General features: G+C 41.5%; 1 protein-coding gene across 6 annotated transcripts in view; it reads right to left on the reverse strand.

Annotated features, from left to right (window-relative positions):
• The window catches only part of Ehmt1 (euchromatic histone lysine methyltransferase 1), a 127,611-nt gene that overhangs the window by 87,981 nt on the left and 20,422 nt on the right, over positions 1 to 19,208 (reverse strand). For 5 of the 6 annotated variants that reach the window (XM_038336752.1, XM_038336754.1, XM_038336751.1 and 2 more), the window contains exon 2: positions 3,048 to 3,114. In XM_038336752.1, coding sequence (XP_038192680.1) covers positions 3,048 to 3,114 — 67 coding nt within the window. The remainder of the gene's footprint in view (positions 1 to 3,047; positions 3,115 to 19,208) is intronic. The other variant, XM_038336750.1, reaches the window with a different exon arrangement.

Here is a 19,208-nt window from a genome sequence, read left to right on the forward strand (position 1 = left end):
ACTTTTAACTCCAAGTCCAAGGGATCTGTTGGACTGGAACCTCCGGGTCTCTCTCTCAACTCCACAAACGCAGTCTCCAAACAAAGAAAAGTTGCCAAAAAGCCCAGTTCCAAATTCTTAGAACTTGGACTGCTGCAACTTCCTCCCCTGTTGCCACTAGCAGTCCAAATCTCTGTCCAACTTTTAACCAGACTTTTAACCAAATCCAGTTTGTGGCAGACATGTCACCACCCTCATCTACAACCTATAAAGTCTTCCTGCTTTAGTTCAAGGGTGTGACTTCTCCAGCCTCAGTCTCTGGGACAGGAGTTGCTTTGTTCAAATAAACCTGTTATTATACTTTTCCAGTTTAGCCTGATATGGCCTTCTGAGTTGGCAAAGAAACTTACTGGGGGTGGGGGACAGAAGACCTAATAGGATTCACTTCCCTCTTCTGGCCTCTGAAGTCACCTGTACTTATGCCCACATGTTCATACTTAGATACACATTCATAACTGAAAAACATCTTTTTAAGGAGTTGCTTCAGAAGCAGAATCACAGAAGCCCAAAGAAAAGCTGGAGGGAAGGGGATCACATTAAGTATATTTTTGGCCTACCTGTCTTCTCTAAAAAGTCCAGACTCCTCTGGCTATTCTATCATGACCAGGAAAGTAGGATTTAAGAGTTTCCTACAAGAAGAACTACCAAGGGGCTGAAGCAGCCCTGGGGGTAGGAGGTCATTCTAGTGGGTACAAAGACACCTGGCCCTCAGCTCTCCTTTTCTCTGTGCCTATCACCTAACACACAGGACTTACCATTTGTCATATTAGCGAGCTGCCTGCCCTTCCCAAGAATACACATTCTAAAACAGTAGAGACTGCCTTTCCTATTCCTCTCAGAAAACCGGGAAGAAACCTATGCAATATGCCCTTTCTGAATGAACAACCAGCCTTTAGTAACTTTTAAAATCCTTAGCAAAACAAAACTTTCCTTAACTTGGAGGTTATACAGCAAATTCTGGAGCCAATGTATACAGTCAGAGTTGTAACACAGAGAAACCGTCTTGAAATAAAGCATAATAGAGAAATCTTGTCTCAAAAGGACATATATTCATGTGTGTGTGTGTGTGTGTGTGTGTATGAAGAAAAACAAGATATTTACAAAAGGAAGAAAACTACAAAGTATATATTTTTATTTTTTTATTTTATTTTATTTTTGGTTTTTTGAGACAGGGTTTCTCTATAGCTTTGGAACCTGTCCTGGAACTAGCTCTTTTTTTAAAGTCAAATTACTTAATGCCTATGCACAGAGAAAAACATTAAGAAAGAATATTCTGGATTCAGGTAATAAAATGACAAAGCTGCCAAGTCCCCTCAAATTTAGAAATTCAGTGATATTTTAATCAGAATTCCAATTAATATGTTAAAGAAATCTGTGACTTAAGCTAAAATATAACAAAAAAAAGACTAAACTTTCAAAAATGAATAGCAAAGGCAAGGAAAACAAGCTTCCTACAGAGAAGAATCATATGACCCAGCCTAAATCCACAGCATGGACAGTAGAGGCAGAGAAATGAGGACAAAGGTACATTTTCCACAGGCCTGTTTGGGTGCAGCCTAGGGTACACTGTAGTCCAACTTGCAAGCCTTAGCCAGCCTGTCACATGTAGAAGTCCTGCATGATTTGTACTCAAAGTTCATAGCTATCTCAAACACAACAAAAAAGAAAACAGAATGGAGAAAAGAGAAGAAAGGGGAAAACAATATGAAAAAGTGATGTATGACATACAAAGAAAAAGATACGTATTTCAGATTAAACCATATGTAAGGTAAAAGCAGTGAAGCATCTTCAAATTGCTCAGGAAAAAACTACTAAATTAGAATTATTATATCTGACAACCTTCAAATATGCCAGTCAGATGATAAGGGCTGAGAAGCTTAATCATTGTGCTGGAAAGTTTTAAATGCCACCTTGATGCAATCTAGAATCACAGGGGAAGCGACTCGAGTTTTGATTGTAAGCCTAGCCTTTATCAGCTGAGCCATCTCCCCAGCCCAGGAAGAAAGTCTTAAATAAAGAAGCATCTAGATGAAGTTGGCCTATAGGCATGTCTGTGTAGGACTGTCTTAATTTTTAACTGATATTAGGAAAACCCAGCCAAAGATAAATAGCATCATTTCATGGACTGGACACTGGACTGTGTTAGAGAAAGCCAGTTGAGAACAAACAACCAGGCAGGAGATATGTGTTCATTTCTCTGTTCTTGGTTGTAAAAGTGATGACAGCTTGAGTTCCTGCCCTGACTTCTGCAAAATGATAGTCAATAACCTATTTCCTCCCTTGCTTTTTGTTAGTATATTAGAGCAACAGAAATACGAGGACAGTCTACTCACAGAAAAGCACCATAAATAAGGCTGACACTATGGAGTAAATAAGGCTACTGTGTAGACAAGTTCAATGGCAACAACGTATGAAAAAAGCCTATCATGCAAACCAAAAACAGAAGAAAACTTATATGTGTGTAAGAGTTGGAGAAGGTGTTGGATTCCTTGGAGCTACAGTTGAAGATAGTTGTGAGCCACCTGACATGGGTGCTTGGAACCAAACTCCAGGTCTCTGGAAAAGCAACAAGTGCTCTTAACCACTGAGCCATCTCCCAAGCCCCATACCTAGATTTCTTGCAGAATAGCCTGCCTCCTGAAGTCATCATTCCACACTAAACCTACTGAAACCTCAATTATGTTTTCCAAGTTTCTATAAATGGGAGACACATAGCCAAGCAGTGGTGGCATACGACTTTAATCCCAGCACAGGAGGCAGAAGTATTCAGATCTCTACAGAGTGAGTTCCAGGACAGCCAGGGTTACACAGAGAAAACCTGTCTCAAGTCCTTGAGGGCTGGAGAGATGGCTCAGAGGTGGCTCACAACCATCGTAATGAGATCTGGTGCCCTCATCTGGTGGGCAGGGATACATGCAGGCAGAAAACTGTATACATAATAAAACCAAACAAACTGGAAAAAAATGCAAGCAGCAAAGTCCCCTCCTGTTGGGTGAAGGAGCCCTTACCTTCCCTTAGCAGTTCAGTTTTCATGCAGCAATCCTGCTTGGTCTCTTGCTTGGCCAGAACTGCCTGCTGGGGGCAGGGGGGAGAAAAAGACATTAGGCAGCAATTAGGATATATCAGGGGCATCTTCAAATCAAATAGGATATTAACCCATGGATTAGCACAATCAACTCCAGGAAGAGGGCTGGCATTCCGAAAACAGCCCACATGACAGTATACCTCGACTGCCAGTATGAAGCAGCATTCTTGAGAATGTGTTTATATCCCACTTACATAGTTAGAACTCTGAAATGCTCTGACTCTTATTACAGCAATTTGCTTTGATATGCATTTGTTACCTCTTTTCATTTACTTTAAAAAAAAAAAACTTTAACTCTTTAAGTATTTCAAGTGTCTGACACTGACAAAAAAGCACAGAAAGGGTGGGGTTAAGAGCATGTGCTGTTCTTCCAGAGGACTGGAGTTCAGTTCCCAGCATCCCAGGAGGTGGCTTATAACTAACTGCTGCTTTAAGTCCAGCTCCAGTGGAATTCATGCCCTCTTCTGGACATCAAGGGTAATACACTCAAGTACACATAACCATACACAGCCACGCACATATATGCATTAAAAAAAAATACACCTGCTATATAGAGACAAAAATTTTAATCACAACACTCAAGAGGGCAGAAACAGGTAAACCTCTATGAGTTCAAAGCCACCCTGATCTATTTAGCAACTTCCAGGCCAGCCAGGGTTATACAGTGAAACCCTCTCAAAATAACAATAATTTTTTTAACATTTAGAAGTGTAAACTAGAAAATTCAATTAGACAATTAAATCACTATATATATGAGCTTAAGTATCCACCACATAGAGGAATATATTATAGTTTCAAGGCCTTAAAACACCAAAATCCCACACTCCTGGAGTTTCAAGCAACAAAAACTTTCAGCCTGTAGACTCTAAAGACATGGCCCTCGCCATACACCTAATAACCTTTGGAGCTCCATTTGCTCCAAAGACAACGAAAAGCTTTCTCAGAACAACCCCAGTGAACCTTCACTCACTGCAATTTTTACTTAACCTGAAGCTCCTAAAATCAGGACCATGCTCTTCTTTGTACCCAAAGTCAAATGCCCTATCCCTCTTCCCTAGAAGCAAGCATCTGCCATCACAAGTGCTTCCCAACTAATCCTCTTGAAAAAACTATTCATCCTCATTATACCCACCAAGGGAACACAGGTCATATCCACTAAAAGACAGGAGCAGGACATCATGTTCTCCTTCTGATCCCAGGCTAGTCCACCCCCTCTTTCCAGAAGAATCCACAGTGATTTTTTGTGTAGTCTAAGGACACTAGGACCAGGTTTTTTAGGTGTTTGCATGGACACTCAGGGAAGGGATCCTGTTGGAACTCACTATTCCTGCGCCGGACCTACAGAAAACCCATGGATGCCGATAAGCATCTCTGCAAATCACTTGGAGTGAAAGTCAATCAAGACCACTGAGTATATATCCAGTCCCAGACACATGGAAAATTTCAGTAGGCCCTGTTCCACACCATCAAGCTCATCTCGGAGTTCTGAGACCAGACCAACTAAATGTGGTTTTACAACTTCAAAGACTTGTGAGCTACATGTGACACAAACCTTAACCCTAAGGCAAAATTATCTCCAATTCTTTTAACGAAAACGTTTACAACCCCCTTGTGATGGTTAACATTGATTAACTTGACAGGATCTAAAACTCACCAGGAAGCAAGGCTCTGGACATGTCTACGAGGGATTTCCTAGGCGAGGGTAACAAAGGGAGTGGGACAGTTTCCTTTAGTCGTCAATCAGACACAACCTAGAATCATGAGGTAAGAGACTAAATGTGGAACTGTCTACATTATTCATTATAACTGGCTATTGTTGTTTGTTTATATGTCTCTATGCAAAAAAAAAGCCATGGTTTTGCCACACGGGGCTTATCACTGTGATTGACCACCTTACTCTTGTGATTCTTATGAATAAAGTTGGTTATTGCATAAGACTTTAGCCTGCTTCGCTTTTTAGGCTCTACTCTCCCAGGTCCTACTGACACAACCAAATGTGGGTGTTACCATTCTTTAGGCAGGGGTCCTAAGCTGTGTAAGAGTAGAAAGAGTTTAGCACAATCAAACATCCATACGTACATTCATTTCTCTCTGCTCTTGAATGTGGATGTGCTATGAGTAGCTGCTCCTTCATGCCTTCACTTTCCCACAATAATAGACCCAGAACTGTCAGTAAAATAAACCTTTTCTCTTCTAATTTGCTTTTCTGTCAGGGAACTTTATCTCAGCAACAGAAAGTAAACTAGAACAGGTGGGAAGGTAAGACTCCATGAGCTGAAAACAAAGAAAAGAATCAAACCACCAGCCTTCTTCTCTCTTCTTGACTGACTGTAGTCGTCTTAGCCTCTGCCCACACTACTTTCCTACTATGATGGGCTATCCTCAAACTGAGGTAAAATAAAGCCTGCTTTTCTTGCGTTGTTTCTGTCAGGTATTTTGTCCTAACAGTACATAGAGTAACTAATACACTCCTACTCCTGCTGGAGTAGCAAAAAGAGGAAAAGGCAATACTCTGGCGAACACACCCATGCCCAGTTAGCACCTTTTGTCCCTTTACCCTTACTGTCCATCTGTCTGTCTCACCATCTGGTTCCATACACTTTTACAGTTTCCTGCATGGTGTAACAACCTGGAACCAATTACACAGAAGTACATGGCAAATTTGAACTAAGAAGCCCTATCAAAACTGTTCATCAGAAGCTCACAAGGTGGCTCAATTGCTAAAAGCACTGCTGCTCTTCTAGGGAAGCCAGATTTAACTCCAGAGACCTGAGTTCAGTTCCCAGTGCTCACAACAGTCTGGAACTCTGGCCCAGGGGATCTGACATTCTCTTTTCTGTGTACACTATACACACACAATACACAGACATACATGGAAGCAAAACATGCATTGCATAAAATAAATAAGTAAACCTCATAAACATTTTTAAACTATTATGGTGCGTGTATTGCATATTTGAGTATAGGTACACATGTCACAGCACACACACAGGTCAGAGGATAACTTTCACGATTCAATATTCTTCCTCTACAGTAGGTTTCAGGAAGGCAACTTGGGTCATTGGTTTCCTTTTCCATGTTTTTTTCTTTCTTTCGTTTTGGTTTTTTGAGACAGGGTTTCTCAGTGTAGCCTTGGCTGTCCTGGACCTAGCTCTTGTAGACCAGGCTGGCCTCAAACTCACAGAGATCCGCCTACCTCTGCCTCCTGAATGCTGGTAATAAAGGCGTGCACTACCACTGCCCAATGGGTCATCAGTTTCATGGAACAAGCACCCTTACCAACTGAGTAATTGAACTGACCCAGACCTCTTTTTTTTTGGGGGGGGGGACTTTTCAGAGATCTTCCTAACCCTAAAAAAGCTGCTTTCCTTTCAACATATTGTATGTGTCTGTGTATGTGATGTATGCATGCCTTCAGAAATCAGAGAACAGCTTGAAGAAGTCAGTTCTTCTAGCATGTGGGTCTCGGGGACTGTTTTTAAATAAAGACAACATATACATGGCATTTCAACTGAATGGGCTTCCCTTATGAATGACAGAAAAGTTACAAGTACCTATTCATCAAGTCTAACATAAAACACAATGTCATAATCAACCTAAATTTCAAAAGAGTCAGATGAAAAATATATTTTTCTGTATTAGTTAGTATATATCATTAAACTAAAATTTTCCATATATTATTAACTTCAAATTTATTAAAGGCTCAACTGCTACCTTTCCAGGAAGCTGACCAAGCGTTCCTGGCATTCAACTGCCTGCCATGTATTACTTCACTGTATCTGCACATCATGCACACTGACATCACCTAGCAAACATGACACCTTCCTGCACACAGGGAAAGCCAAGGCACACATGGCAGCCTCCTGGCTACCTACCCATTTATTTTACTAAAATAAAGTCTAAGGAAGAGAAATACAGAAACTGAGATGCTGTCCTTTGCAAGATTCCTAAAATTCAAACAAACCAACAAAAAAAGAAGTAGATGGACTTAAGATATAGTGTATTAAGTTCACTCAAAGAAAAATGTCTATGAAAATACTAGTATTTAAATAATTTTTAGGGCTGGAGAAATAGTTCAGTGGTTAAGAGCACTTGACTGCTCTTCCAGAGATCCTGAGTTCAATTGCCAGGAACCATATGGTGACTCACAACCATCTGTAATGGGATCAGATTTCAGATTCCTTCTTCTGGTGTGCATGAACAGAGCACTCATACATAAAATACATGAATAAGTAAATTTTGAAATTTTTTTTAAAAAGTAGACCAAACAAAAAAATAAATAATTTTATGCCAACACACACACACACACATTTTTTCATTTTGTCTTTTTTTTGTTTTTGAGGCAGGTATGTAGCCCAGGGCTGACCTTATACTTGCAATCCTACTTCTTCAGTCTCCCAGATACCAGAATTACAGTGTCACCACTCACGCCTGGCTAAACTCTGTACACTAAAATTTCACAGACAGAAGTATACCACGGATAATAAAAATCCAGATACAGATATTGGGGTTCAACCTGCCAAAAAAAAAAAAAAAAAAAAAAAGCAAAGCAGCCAAGTCACTAGTTCTTACTCTTAAGAAACTTTCAGACTGAAAAAGAGCAAGTTCTTGTCTCATCCTGCCTTATATTGCTCTCTAGTGCTGGGATTAGAGGCGTGCACCACTACTGCCCAGCCTCTATGGCTGTGTGGCTGCTGGGATTAAAGGTGTATGCAACCATGCTTGTCCTGTATGGCTGACTAGTGTAGCTGCTTTGCACTGACTGTCAGGCAAGCTTTATTAAAACACAAGTAACAGACCACTCTAGGGAAGAACAACAGTCTTTGGTATGCCCCAAAGAGAAGACAGCTGCTCTGCAACTAACAGGGAACCTGACACCAAAATAAGAACTTGGACTGAGTGGTGAAAGCTCCAAGCACGAAGTACCCTGCCCAACTGCAATTAAGCCTCCAAAGAACGCTGCCCTAGCTGTTTTACCTTAATAAAACACAGCTTTAACACTCCAAGGTTGGCTGTCACAGAACTAACACACTTAGAAGTTGTCAACTAGTCCTGCTATCCACAGTACACTATGATATTTTATGATATCAACAGACCATAGGAGGCAAGAACTCAACACCTGCAAAAACTCATCTAGAAGAGTAGTTCCTATGGGAAAGAGTCTTTTTGATCAAAGATGAACAGCCTACCAAAAAGCTAGTAATCTATAAACCTCTCCCCATCCTGTGAGACTCTTATGCCTGTACACCCAACTCTCACCCAACACCACAGTCCTGAATTTGGTTCTATCATGCCCTCGCCTTTTGTGTTGATTATGAAGCAGTCAATCACATCATATCGTGATGGAGCAAGACACTGTCACCAACCTGCATTAGGACAAAAGCTCAATAGATTTCCCATTCCAGTGTGCTTGTTCACCAGGTTTGGATTGTTGAGTACAATTTACAAAAGGAAAATTACCTTGCAAACTTACTTTCACTTTGTTGATGTGTCTCTTTGTGTGACAGCAGGAATATTCTAATATTCTGTTCCAGCATTTCCTCAAATGCAAACATGTTATTCTTCAATGCCTTAGTCTTGCACATCATAACCTGCCTATGAACTGAATATTTTGTCAGCCAACTAATAAAGTAGCTCTTGTGGGGAGGTTATTAAATGTTTCCTGTTTCTGCAAATATCTCTGATGATACTAAAAAGCTGGAAAGGAGCAAAGCAAGGACTTGATCATAAGCTAAGCCAGCATAGCAGCCGCATCCTCTCTACAGGCCAGGCTGAGAAAGCCACAACAGATGATGTCCAGGCAGATGAGGTAAGAAGATGACATAATCTCATCCCAGGACCCTTCTGCACACCAGAGAGCTGTGCTCTGAAAGGTGACTAAAAAGGTTGATTGATCCTGCTTTATGTAAGATACATGAATGGCCTGGGTAGAAATATCTTCTTGCCATTCTCATTTGGCCTAGCAAGCACACAGTATACAACCCAAAAGAAGAATTTCTCATCTCAGTATCAAGGTTTTAAGTATTCTTACATGGTGATGCATGTCTTTAATCTCAGCACTCAGCAGGCAGAAGCAGGAGGATCTTTGAGTTCCAAGCCACCCAGGGCTATGCAGTGAGACCTCTCTCAAACAAACAAAAATGTAAAATACTTGAAGTTATTAAAACTTAAATGGTTTCAAGGTCTTCAGAGCAGTGGGAGTCGGGGGAGGTCAGCTCCCAATGGACAGCTCAGTGGGAAGAGGCAACGACAAGGATATTTTCAAAGATATTATGCACTCAGTCTGCCTATCTAGACTATTGAAACAAGATACATCAGGGAATCAGAATTTCCCCTAGGAATCTCACAGTGGCAGAAGGAAAAAGTTAAATTCCACTGTTAGCCAAAGGTCAGGAACCTACCACCAGGAAAAGGAAAGATTTTACACAGTGCCCTCCTTTGAAGGAAGACTTGAACCAAGACAATGATGGATCAATAATGACCCATCTTGACCTGGACCACATCTTTACTGCTTAATTATTCATATCCCTTGCCTTCTTAAACTTTCACACTCATATTAGGACCCTGGGTGACTAGATCTCTATCACTCTGCCCAATGTGGCCATACCAAGGCTTTTTTTTGTTTGTTTGTTTTGTTTTTTAGATTTTTGTTTTGTTTTTCGAGACAGAGTTTCTCTGTAGCTTTGGAGCCTGTCCTGGAACTAGCTCTTGTAGACCAGGCTGGCCTCCAACTCAGAGATCCGCCTGCCTCTGCCTCCCAAGTGCTGGGATTAAGGGCGTGTGCCACCATCACCCGGCTCTTCTCTAAGACAGCCAAATCTAGTTACGGGCTTCCAGGAGCACGGGTTCTAGCCCTAAATCCAATAACAGTTCCAAAACTAGCTCTGTGCAAAGGGTAGATCCCTCTGACACTAGAAGTTACTGCTTTGTAATCCACAGAGATCAACCACAAAAATGTAACCTGGCACATGGGTTAAAAATTCTGTTGTTTCAGGGGCTGGAGAGATGGCTCAGTGGTTAAGAGCACTGCCTGCTCCTCCAACGGTCCTGAGTTCAATTCCCAGCAACCAATGGTGGCTCACAACCATCTGTAGTGAGATCTGGTGCTCTCTTCTGGCCTGCAGGCATACATGCAGACAGAATACGGTATACACAATAAATAAACACATCTTTTAAAAAAAAATCTGTTGTTTCACATATTCAACTCTGGCATTTGCTGTTACTGACTAGGGCTTTCCAGAAAGTGGTAGAACTCACAGACAAGCATGCACAAGATTACAGGCCACTCTCCATCTTCAAGCCTGCCTGCCAGGATCCTCTTAGCTGTCCTACCCCTTTGCATATAACTTCCCACCTTCCTCTTAAAGCCACCACAACTGGTTACATAACTTTATCATGCAAATGCAGAGAAGGCTAACTATAACTGCTGCACAGGTCCTATGTTTAAAAGAAGTCTAAGCCAGTTCAGCAGAAATTGGGAAATAGGATTCCTTATCAGTAGGGCAAGGCTGAAGATAAGAGTATCTGAATAAATTTTCCCATGAAAGAGAGAGGAGGGGAAAACTGAAAATGTGTCTGCACATTTGAATTGACACCCTTGGCGCTTTAGCCTCGAAGTATTTCTATCCACTATTTGTACCGGGGAACAGGTCACCTTCTGCACGTCTACCCGTGCTGTAAGGCCACAGAGCAGGAAATATTAAGGATGGGAAACTCCTTGCACTCTGTAAACTTGTTCTGGGGATTTTACAATTGAGTATGATCAATGGGGAAGGGGGGTATAATGAGGAGGAGACTCTTTTCCCTAAACAGAGACATAGCCAGCTGAACTTTCTTCACATAGAGGGCAAATATCACCTTCTCTACCAGAGAGCAGAGACTTTGAGTTCTAGTAAAAATAATAAAAATGTCACTGCGCTGGTTTGAATGAAAATGGCCCTATGGCTGGCTTATAGGGAGTGGCACTAGTAGAAGATGTGGTCTTGTTAGAAGTGTGTCACTGGGATGGCTTTAAGGTTTTAAGTGCTAAAGCCAGGCTCAGGGACTCTCTCTTCCTCCTGCTTGCCAAACCAGATGTACAATTCTCAGCTACCTCTCTAGCACCATGTCTGCCTACATGCAACTATGCTTTCCACCATGTTGATAATGGACTAAAACTTTCAACTATAAACCATCGCCAGTTAAATGCTTTCCTTTTTAAGAGTTGCTGTGATCAGGTGTCACAGCAATAAAGCCCCAACTAAGAGAATCAAATTCTGGCTTGTCACTGTCTTCTTTCTGCCTCAGTTTAGCAGGGCACTCAAGAGTTAAGAGCACCTCCTCAAGAATGAAAGCATCAAGGATGCAAACAGTTAGCTCAGCAGTCAAAGAGACACTAAGTCCACACACAACAGCTTCACCAGCTAATTATCAAAGGAATAGAGGGTGGGGGGAAGAACCCTTTCAATGTCTGAGATTTTCTTCTCTTTTGTCCTTTTGTCTTTTCCCTTGGCAGAAAAAAAAAATTAATTCCTAAATTTGGAATATATAATTGATATCCAAAGTAGACCCAGAAATTACATTTAAGTAATTTCAAAATCCAAAACAGATTCCTTTCCCATTTACTTAACCCTTCACAGGCCCTTTCTACTAAGAAAGAAAACTTTCCACCCAAGGTGCCTCTAACAAGGCTTCCTTCAGCCATTTCACTTTCCCCAAAACAGACAGGACTAAGATATATTTCTCTATGGGTATCCCCCCAGCAATCTCCCCTAGACACTGGGTCTATGTTCTCTGACTTTCAACTGATGGACCTCATAAGTGCCTGAACCAACAGGATATGGTGCAATAACTCTCATGGACCCCTGAGCCCAGACGGCATCAGCACCACTCCTCTGCCATACTGGCTACCACAATGCTGCCTAGCCAGCATGGATGACGAGCCCTATTCACAAGAGGCTACAGACGTTCCAATCAACAGTGAGCACGACCACAAGTAAGCATAAACAAGACTTCAGGTGAATTCAGCCCAGTGTCCAAGGCTTCCAAGCCCAGGATGTAGACTCATGAACAAGAAAAATGCCATCCATATACTCATGTCACTTGTCTGAACATTACCACTAAATTACATGACAGGATATTATTATGTGGCAATCTTCCTTCAGGCTTTCTCCTAACTACTACAGATCACTCTCAGTGGGGAAAGAGAAGCCATCTGTGTTGTAACAGGAGTCTGGTACACAGAACTCATTTGACAACCCAAACTTACATCCACTAATGTCCTGGGCTATAATGTCCAAGATGAGCAAACAATTGTTTAAGCAACTGAACTGGCTTGAAAAACCAAATCTGAAAAGAATAGTCTCTAAAAAGGAACAAAGTCACAAACACAGCCTATGGTCCTTCTACTATAAACACACTTTAAGGTGAGGAAACAAAACAAAACAAAAAAGCTACACACTTATGGGAGCACGGGTCTATAATTCCTAGCAACAGAAAGGCTGAGACAGGAGGATCAGTAGTCTGAAGACAACCTAGGCTACAGAATGAGACCCTGCTCAAACAAAAACCTGTAAAACTCAGCTTTGACTAGAATGGGCTCTGACATGGCAGGTAAGCAATTAATCCAAAGGAATCCAGTAGAGAAATATGTACAGGTTAGTTTGACTTTTCCTTAGACTTGCATGTGAAGACATACTTCTAGCCACCAAAAAGTATGTAACTTTCTACTCTTTGGGTTCCTTGTTGTTATTCTGTTTGTTTGTTTTCATCTTTTATTTTTATTGTACTGTATTGTATTGTATTTGAGAACTGAGAGATTGAATTTTGGGCCTGGTCTGTGCTAGACAACTGCTCTTCTATTGAGCTATATCCATAGCTTGCTTTCTACATTAAAATAAATAAATAAACAGCCTGTGGTGGTCTGAAAGAAAATGGCCCCCTAAAAGAAGTGGCACTATTAGGTGTGGCCTTATTGGAGGAAGTGTATTACTGTGGAGGCAGGCTTCGAGGTCTCATGTATACTCAAGCCAAGCCCAGTGAGGCAGAGCACTTCCTGCTGCCTGTGAGTCATGATGTAAAAACTCACCTTCTCTAGCACCATGTCTTCCTGCATGCTGCCATGTCCTGCAATGATAATAATGGACTAAACCTGTGAACTATTAGCCACCCCAATTAAATGTTTTCCTTTATAAGAGTTGCCATGGTCATGTTGTCTCTTCATTGGAAGAGAAACCCTAACTACAGCACAGACTCACTAAACTGTCGAGATTAACCTTTGAATTTGTGATCCTCAGGCTTCACCTTAGTGAACAGCTGGGGTTATAGGCCTGTGCCACCAGGTACAATCCTTTTGAATCTGATTAGTACAATGATGACACTTTGGTTTATGGACAAATTTAAGTTTCTGGCCTTTAGAGAGCTAACAGTTTTCTTCCCAGTACAGTGCCTATATTATCACAGCATAGGGCATTCTGCGTGGTCACCACATCAGCCAGTTCCCACGAAGGTAGTTCCCAACCCCACAGTAATGTGATGTGCATTCTTGCTCATGAGCAAGCTGCTGCCAAGTGCTTGTACAGACTTTGCCTACACAGCTGTGTCTAAGTAAGCCCATACACCATCTCCCCTTCCCTTAATATAGAACAAATAGGGTGAAATCTCAAGGAATCCAGTGCAAAGCCACAAGGCTACTCACCACAAAGAATGCATCAAGGGAGGCAGAGGAAATAGTTCATTCAGTAAAGTACTTGTATGCAGGCTAAGAGCCTGAGTTCAATCCCCAGTTTTGAGTGGTAGTGGGTACTTATAATCCCAGCACCAAGGAGGCAGAACAGGCAGACATCTGGGGTCTTTCTTGCCAGCCAGTCTAGTCGAAGAGAGGCATGATTCAGCCAATTCCAATACCAAGGACACTCTTACCTGACTCTGAAATTCTGATTTTTCTTATGCCTCTCCATGTATATATATACACATCATTACCACCCTCTACCTTTTGTTTTTCCTGAAAACTGCCCTCGCGCACCCTGCCTTGTCTTTCTGCATCCATTCCCCTCCCCATCAGCCACCTATGATATTGGCTCCACTTCCTATAACCCCAAACCAGTCTGGGTTGGTATGACCTTACAAAGGCCTTAGCCAACAGAGGACATAGAGCACTGTGTCTTGGCCACTTGATCAAAAGAGACCATACTTAAGGACACTCACTACTCTCTAACAGACACAAGCACATCACACACTCCTGCAGTATACAATAACATCTGAGTCTTCCCTGGATCCTCCCAATGACTCTCTTCCTGTGATTCACACAAGACATTTTTATCTGAAACACTTGTTCTTTTACAACTGTAAGACCCCCTTTCTAAAATAGAAAAAAAAAATGTAGACTGGAATCAAACATAAATCCCAAAGGTCCCAAGTGTGGTGATATTTTGTGCTCTAATAAGGCTTGCCTAAGGATCAGAGGGCAAGGCAGTCCAGGCAGTGGTGGCACAGACCTTCATTCCCAGCACTTGGGAGATCGAAGCAGGAAAATCACTTTCAGGGTCACACTGGGCTACTTGAGATTTACCCAGTCTACAGCCTGGTCTACAAGAGCTAGCTCCAGGACAGGCTCTAAAGCTGCAGAGAAACCCTGTCTCGAAAAACCAAAAAGATTTACCCAGTCTAAAAGAGAAACAGAGCCCACACTTTTGATCCCAGCACTTGGGATCTCACACCTTTACTCTCAGCAATACAGTGGTAGTAACAGGGAAGTGACTTGGCTACGAGGAAGGCAGGAAGAGATAGGAGCTCATGCCTATTCAGTCTGAGGATTCAGTAGAGGTCTCTCTAATGGCTGGCTCTTTTACTGATCTTTCAGCATTTACCCTATATCTGACTATGAATTTTTATTAAGACCATTTAGAATTCTCGCTACACCCAACAAATATTCAAAGGTCCCTGCAAATGGAATGGTAAAATAGGCCCTGCCCTGACAATACCCTAGCACCTGGAATAGTGTCACTGATATTTTGCATGATTTTCATTTATGTCATTTCTAATTTTTTCAGAAACCAATCAACCTTCTCATCAATTACTGCTGACTGGTTTTGCATTTCAATAGAATCAGCAATTTCCTATGAATGTTTGCTCAACTATATTCCATTTATATTTTAAGGAAAGAGAACCATTTAGGTTCCTTTGTTGAGAGTTCTGTTTAGGTTTGTACTCCTTTTTTTTTTATTGGATTATGTGATCTTTTGGTGTCCAATTTCTTGAGTTCGGATTATGTGATCTTTTGGTGTCCAATTTCTTGAGTTCTTTATATATTTTGGAGATCAGACCTCTGTCTGATGTGGGGTTAAGAGGAGATCTTTTTTGATTCTGTAAGCTGTCGTTTTGTCTTGTTGACCATGTCCTTTGCTTTACAGAAGCTTTTCAGTTTCAGGAGGTCCCATTTATTAATTGTTTCTCTCAGTGTCTGTGCTGCTAGGGTTCTATTTTGGAAGTAGTTACCTGTGCCAATGCTTTCATTTTTTCCCACTTTCTCTTCTATAAGGTTCAGTGTGGCTGGCTTTATGTTGAGGTCTCTGATCCATTTGGACTTGAGTTTTGTGCGTGGTGATAGATATGGATCTATTTTCATTCTTCTACATGTTGATATCCAGTTATGCCAGCACCACTTGTTAAATACGCTTTCTTTTTTCCATTTGATATTTTTTGCTTCTTTATCAAAAATCAAGTGTCTGTAGTTGTGTGGATTAATCTCTAGATTGTCAATTCGTTTCCATTGGTCATCCTGTCTCTTCTTATGCCAATACCAGGCTGTTTTCAGTACTGTAGCTCTGTAGTAGAGTTTGAAGTCAGGATGGTGATGCCTCCAGAGTTCCTTTATTGTACAGGTTTGTTTTGAGCCGTCTCTCTCACCCCACCCTTTTGAATTTAATGTGGTAAGACTCAGTGTCCTGTGAGTAGATACTGTAGGCGTGATGCTGCCCCATTGACCTTGCTGGGCTCAGAGCCTGTGTTGTGGCCAGCCTCTGTGGGTGCCTCCCATAGCGCTGTCTCTGTTTGTTTGCTGCCTAGTGCTCACCTGGCAGGAGGCTCAGTGGCTCCCCACAGTTGAGGAGTGCTGGCTGTTTGTACTGGAATGCCATCCACTGTCATGCAAAACCCTGATCCGAGGCACACCACACACACACACACACACACACACACACACACACACACACACACACACACACGGAGAGACAGAGACAGACATAATTTTTTTTATCTTTATTTAAAAGGATTTGTGCAAGAGAGCTTTCAATTCTTCTAAACATATATGTTTACATATGCATAGATTACTGCTGCTCTAGGCCTCAGTCAAGAAAGCTTGTTTTTGCAGTGGGTGGCATTACTGTGGAGATTCCTAACTGGTCAAACTGCTCAAGAGTAAGTGACTATTGCTGAAACAGAGTGAACCACTGCCCAGCCCTAAAAGGGATAAAATAATCATACATCTACATCACCCTCTCCAAAGCTCAGGAAACATCATGGAAGAGAAAACAAATAGAATGTAAAAGCTAGAGGGGACTGAGCCTCTGGGCAAGACCGGGCCATTGTTATCTTGACATCAGAGCAGCTATAATTACTCATGATCCTAACAAGATCCAGCCAAATGAACATTTCCTTGTGAGGAGGCAGCATGCCATCGGATCCCCACTCCAAATTACAACCACTTTCTCCCTCCTGCCTCCCACAGGTCTTCCTACTGAAGCTGTAAACTTTAAAGAGATGGTGCTGGGCAGGAAGTGGTGGTGCAGGCCTTTGTGTAATCCCAATACTGTGAGTTCAAGGCTAGCCTGGTCTACAGAGCAAGTGCCAATCCAATACAGTGAGACCTGCTCACAGAAATGAATGAATGAATGAATGAATGAATGAATGAATGAATGAATAGCGGTGCATATGCATGAACATGAAATTCAGTCCCTGCTTTCCTAACAAAGCTCCAAATTGAATCAGTCTGCCTGGAAGAAGGCCACCATCTTGTGGTTAAAAGAGTAAGTGCAGGCTACACAAAGAAGGCAACAAAATTATCTATGCTTAACCAAAAAGTTAATAAATTCCTCAACTATCCAAAGGTTCTTATTCTTGCTCATACTGGAAGGGTTTTAATATTTCAAGAATAGTGCTCTGTATCAGAATTAATATGGTATGAAGATTTTCATCTAGAGATGTGTTTGATACAGAATTTATATTTTAATATTGATTTTTAAAAAGATAGAGCACGATAGATACCACTTAAGCTTTATCATGTTAAAGCTGCCATGGTACACAAAGGCACTCCAGAGGCCAGTAGCTCTCTGTGAGTTTGAGGCTTCTGGGTCTACAGACCAAGCTCCAAGACAACCAGGGCTACACAGAGAAACCCTTCTCAAAAAACCAAAAAAAGAAAAAAAAAGAAAAGGAAAGGAAAGGAAAGGAAAGGAAAGGAAAGGAAAGGAAGGAAGGAAGGAAGGAAGGAAGGAAGGAAGGAAGGAAGGAAAGCAGACAAACAAAAAGCTGTCAATTCCTTTGAAAATAACACTGGCTCTTCTGAAACTGAAGTTACAAATGTGATCCACTGTGTAGGTGGCTAGGAACTGAACATGAAATGTTTTCAGCAGCAACATTCAAAATAGCCAATAAAGAGTGATCAACCAAAAAAATCCATCAACAAACCAATGGACAGAGTTGATTCAACAATAGATCATTACTCAGCCATAAAAAAGGCAAGACTGTTATACACACCATACAATATCATAAATGAACCTACCTTAAAAAAGAGAACTCACCAAGTGTGGTAGCATGTCTTGGAGGCAGAGACAGGAAGATCTCTGTGAGTTCAAGACCAACCTGGTCTACAAGGCAAAAACAAGAACACAGCTCAGTAAAATAAACCACTCATAGAAGACTATAGTTATATGAAGTTATATGATGCCTGTTAAATGATATTAGACAGGAACTACTAAAGAAATGAAGTTTATCTGAAGGATAACAAAAAATTCTAGGGCTTATTATGCTGTTAGTCCTAGGATGTAGTAAGTAAAATATGAGCAAAGGATGGTTAAGTAGGACAAGTGAGAAGGTAGAGGAGGGAAGTTAAGGTAAGAAGGAGAAAGGGAAAAAGAAGTGGGAGGGAGATTCTCTTCTTCTAGTCTACAAAACCCAGTCTCCTAGACATGAAACATTAAGTCAACAGCATTCCCTTTTTCTTTGGTCCCTCTTTACATAGCTGCCTGTGTGTCTCCCCACTAATGCTGCTTCTTCTCCAAAACAGAAAGATATATACTGCAAAGATTTCATAAATTTAAAAAAGGAGTTAGTTCTCTAAGTAATTCAACATTGTTGCCATTTTTTTTGTTTTGTTTTGTTTTGTTTTTGTTTTTCGAGACAGGGTTTCTCTGCAGCTTTAGAGCCTGTCCTGGAGCTAGCTCTTGTAGACCAGGCTGGTCTCGAACTCACAGAGATCTGCCTGCCTCTGCCTCCCGAGTGCTGGGATTAAAGGAGTGCGCCACCACCGCCCGGCCATTGTTGCCATTTTTAAAGATAATATATGGGGTTAGAAAGATGGCTCAGTGGCTGAGAGCATGTGTTCACCCAGAAGACTCAAGTTCAGCTCCCAGTACCCACATGGTGGCTCACAACCCTCCATTACTTTAGTGCCAGGTGATCCAACACCCTACAAGTGATCTACAGATACACATACATACATACAAGCAAAACACTCATATAAATAAAATGAATCCTTTTGTTTTGAATCCTTTTGTTTTCTTTTAAAAAGTGATCTATCCCAGGTAGAGGTGGTACACGCCTTTAATCCCAGCACTTGGGCAAAGACAGGTAGATCTCTATGAGTTCAAGGTCAGCTTGCTCTATGGAGCAAGTTCCAGGACAGGCTCTGAAGCTACAGAGAAACCCTGTCTCGAAAATCCCAAAAAAGAAAAGAAAAAAAAAAGAGAATAAAAGAAGAGGAAGGGAGGAAGGGAGGAAGGGAGGAAGGGAGGAAGGAAGGAAGGAAGGAAGGAAGGAAGGAAGGAAGGAAGGAAGGAAGGAAGAAAAATGTCTGCCTATACTATAGCCCATTCATCATACTTCCTCA

The sequence above is a fragment of the Arvicola amphibius genome, chromosome 7 (assembly GCF_903992535.2).
Source record: "Arvicola amphibius chromosome 7, mArvAmp1.2, whole genome shotgun sequence".
Taxonomy (NCBI): Eukaryota; Metazoa; Chordata; class Mammalia; order Rodentia; family Cricetidae; genus Arvicola; species Arvicola amphibius.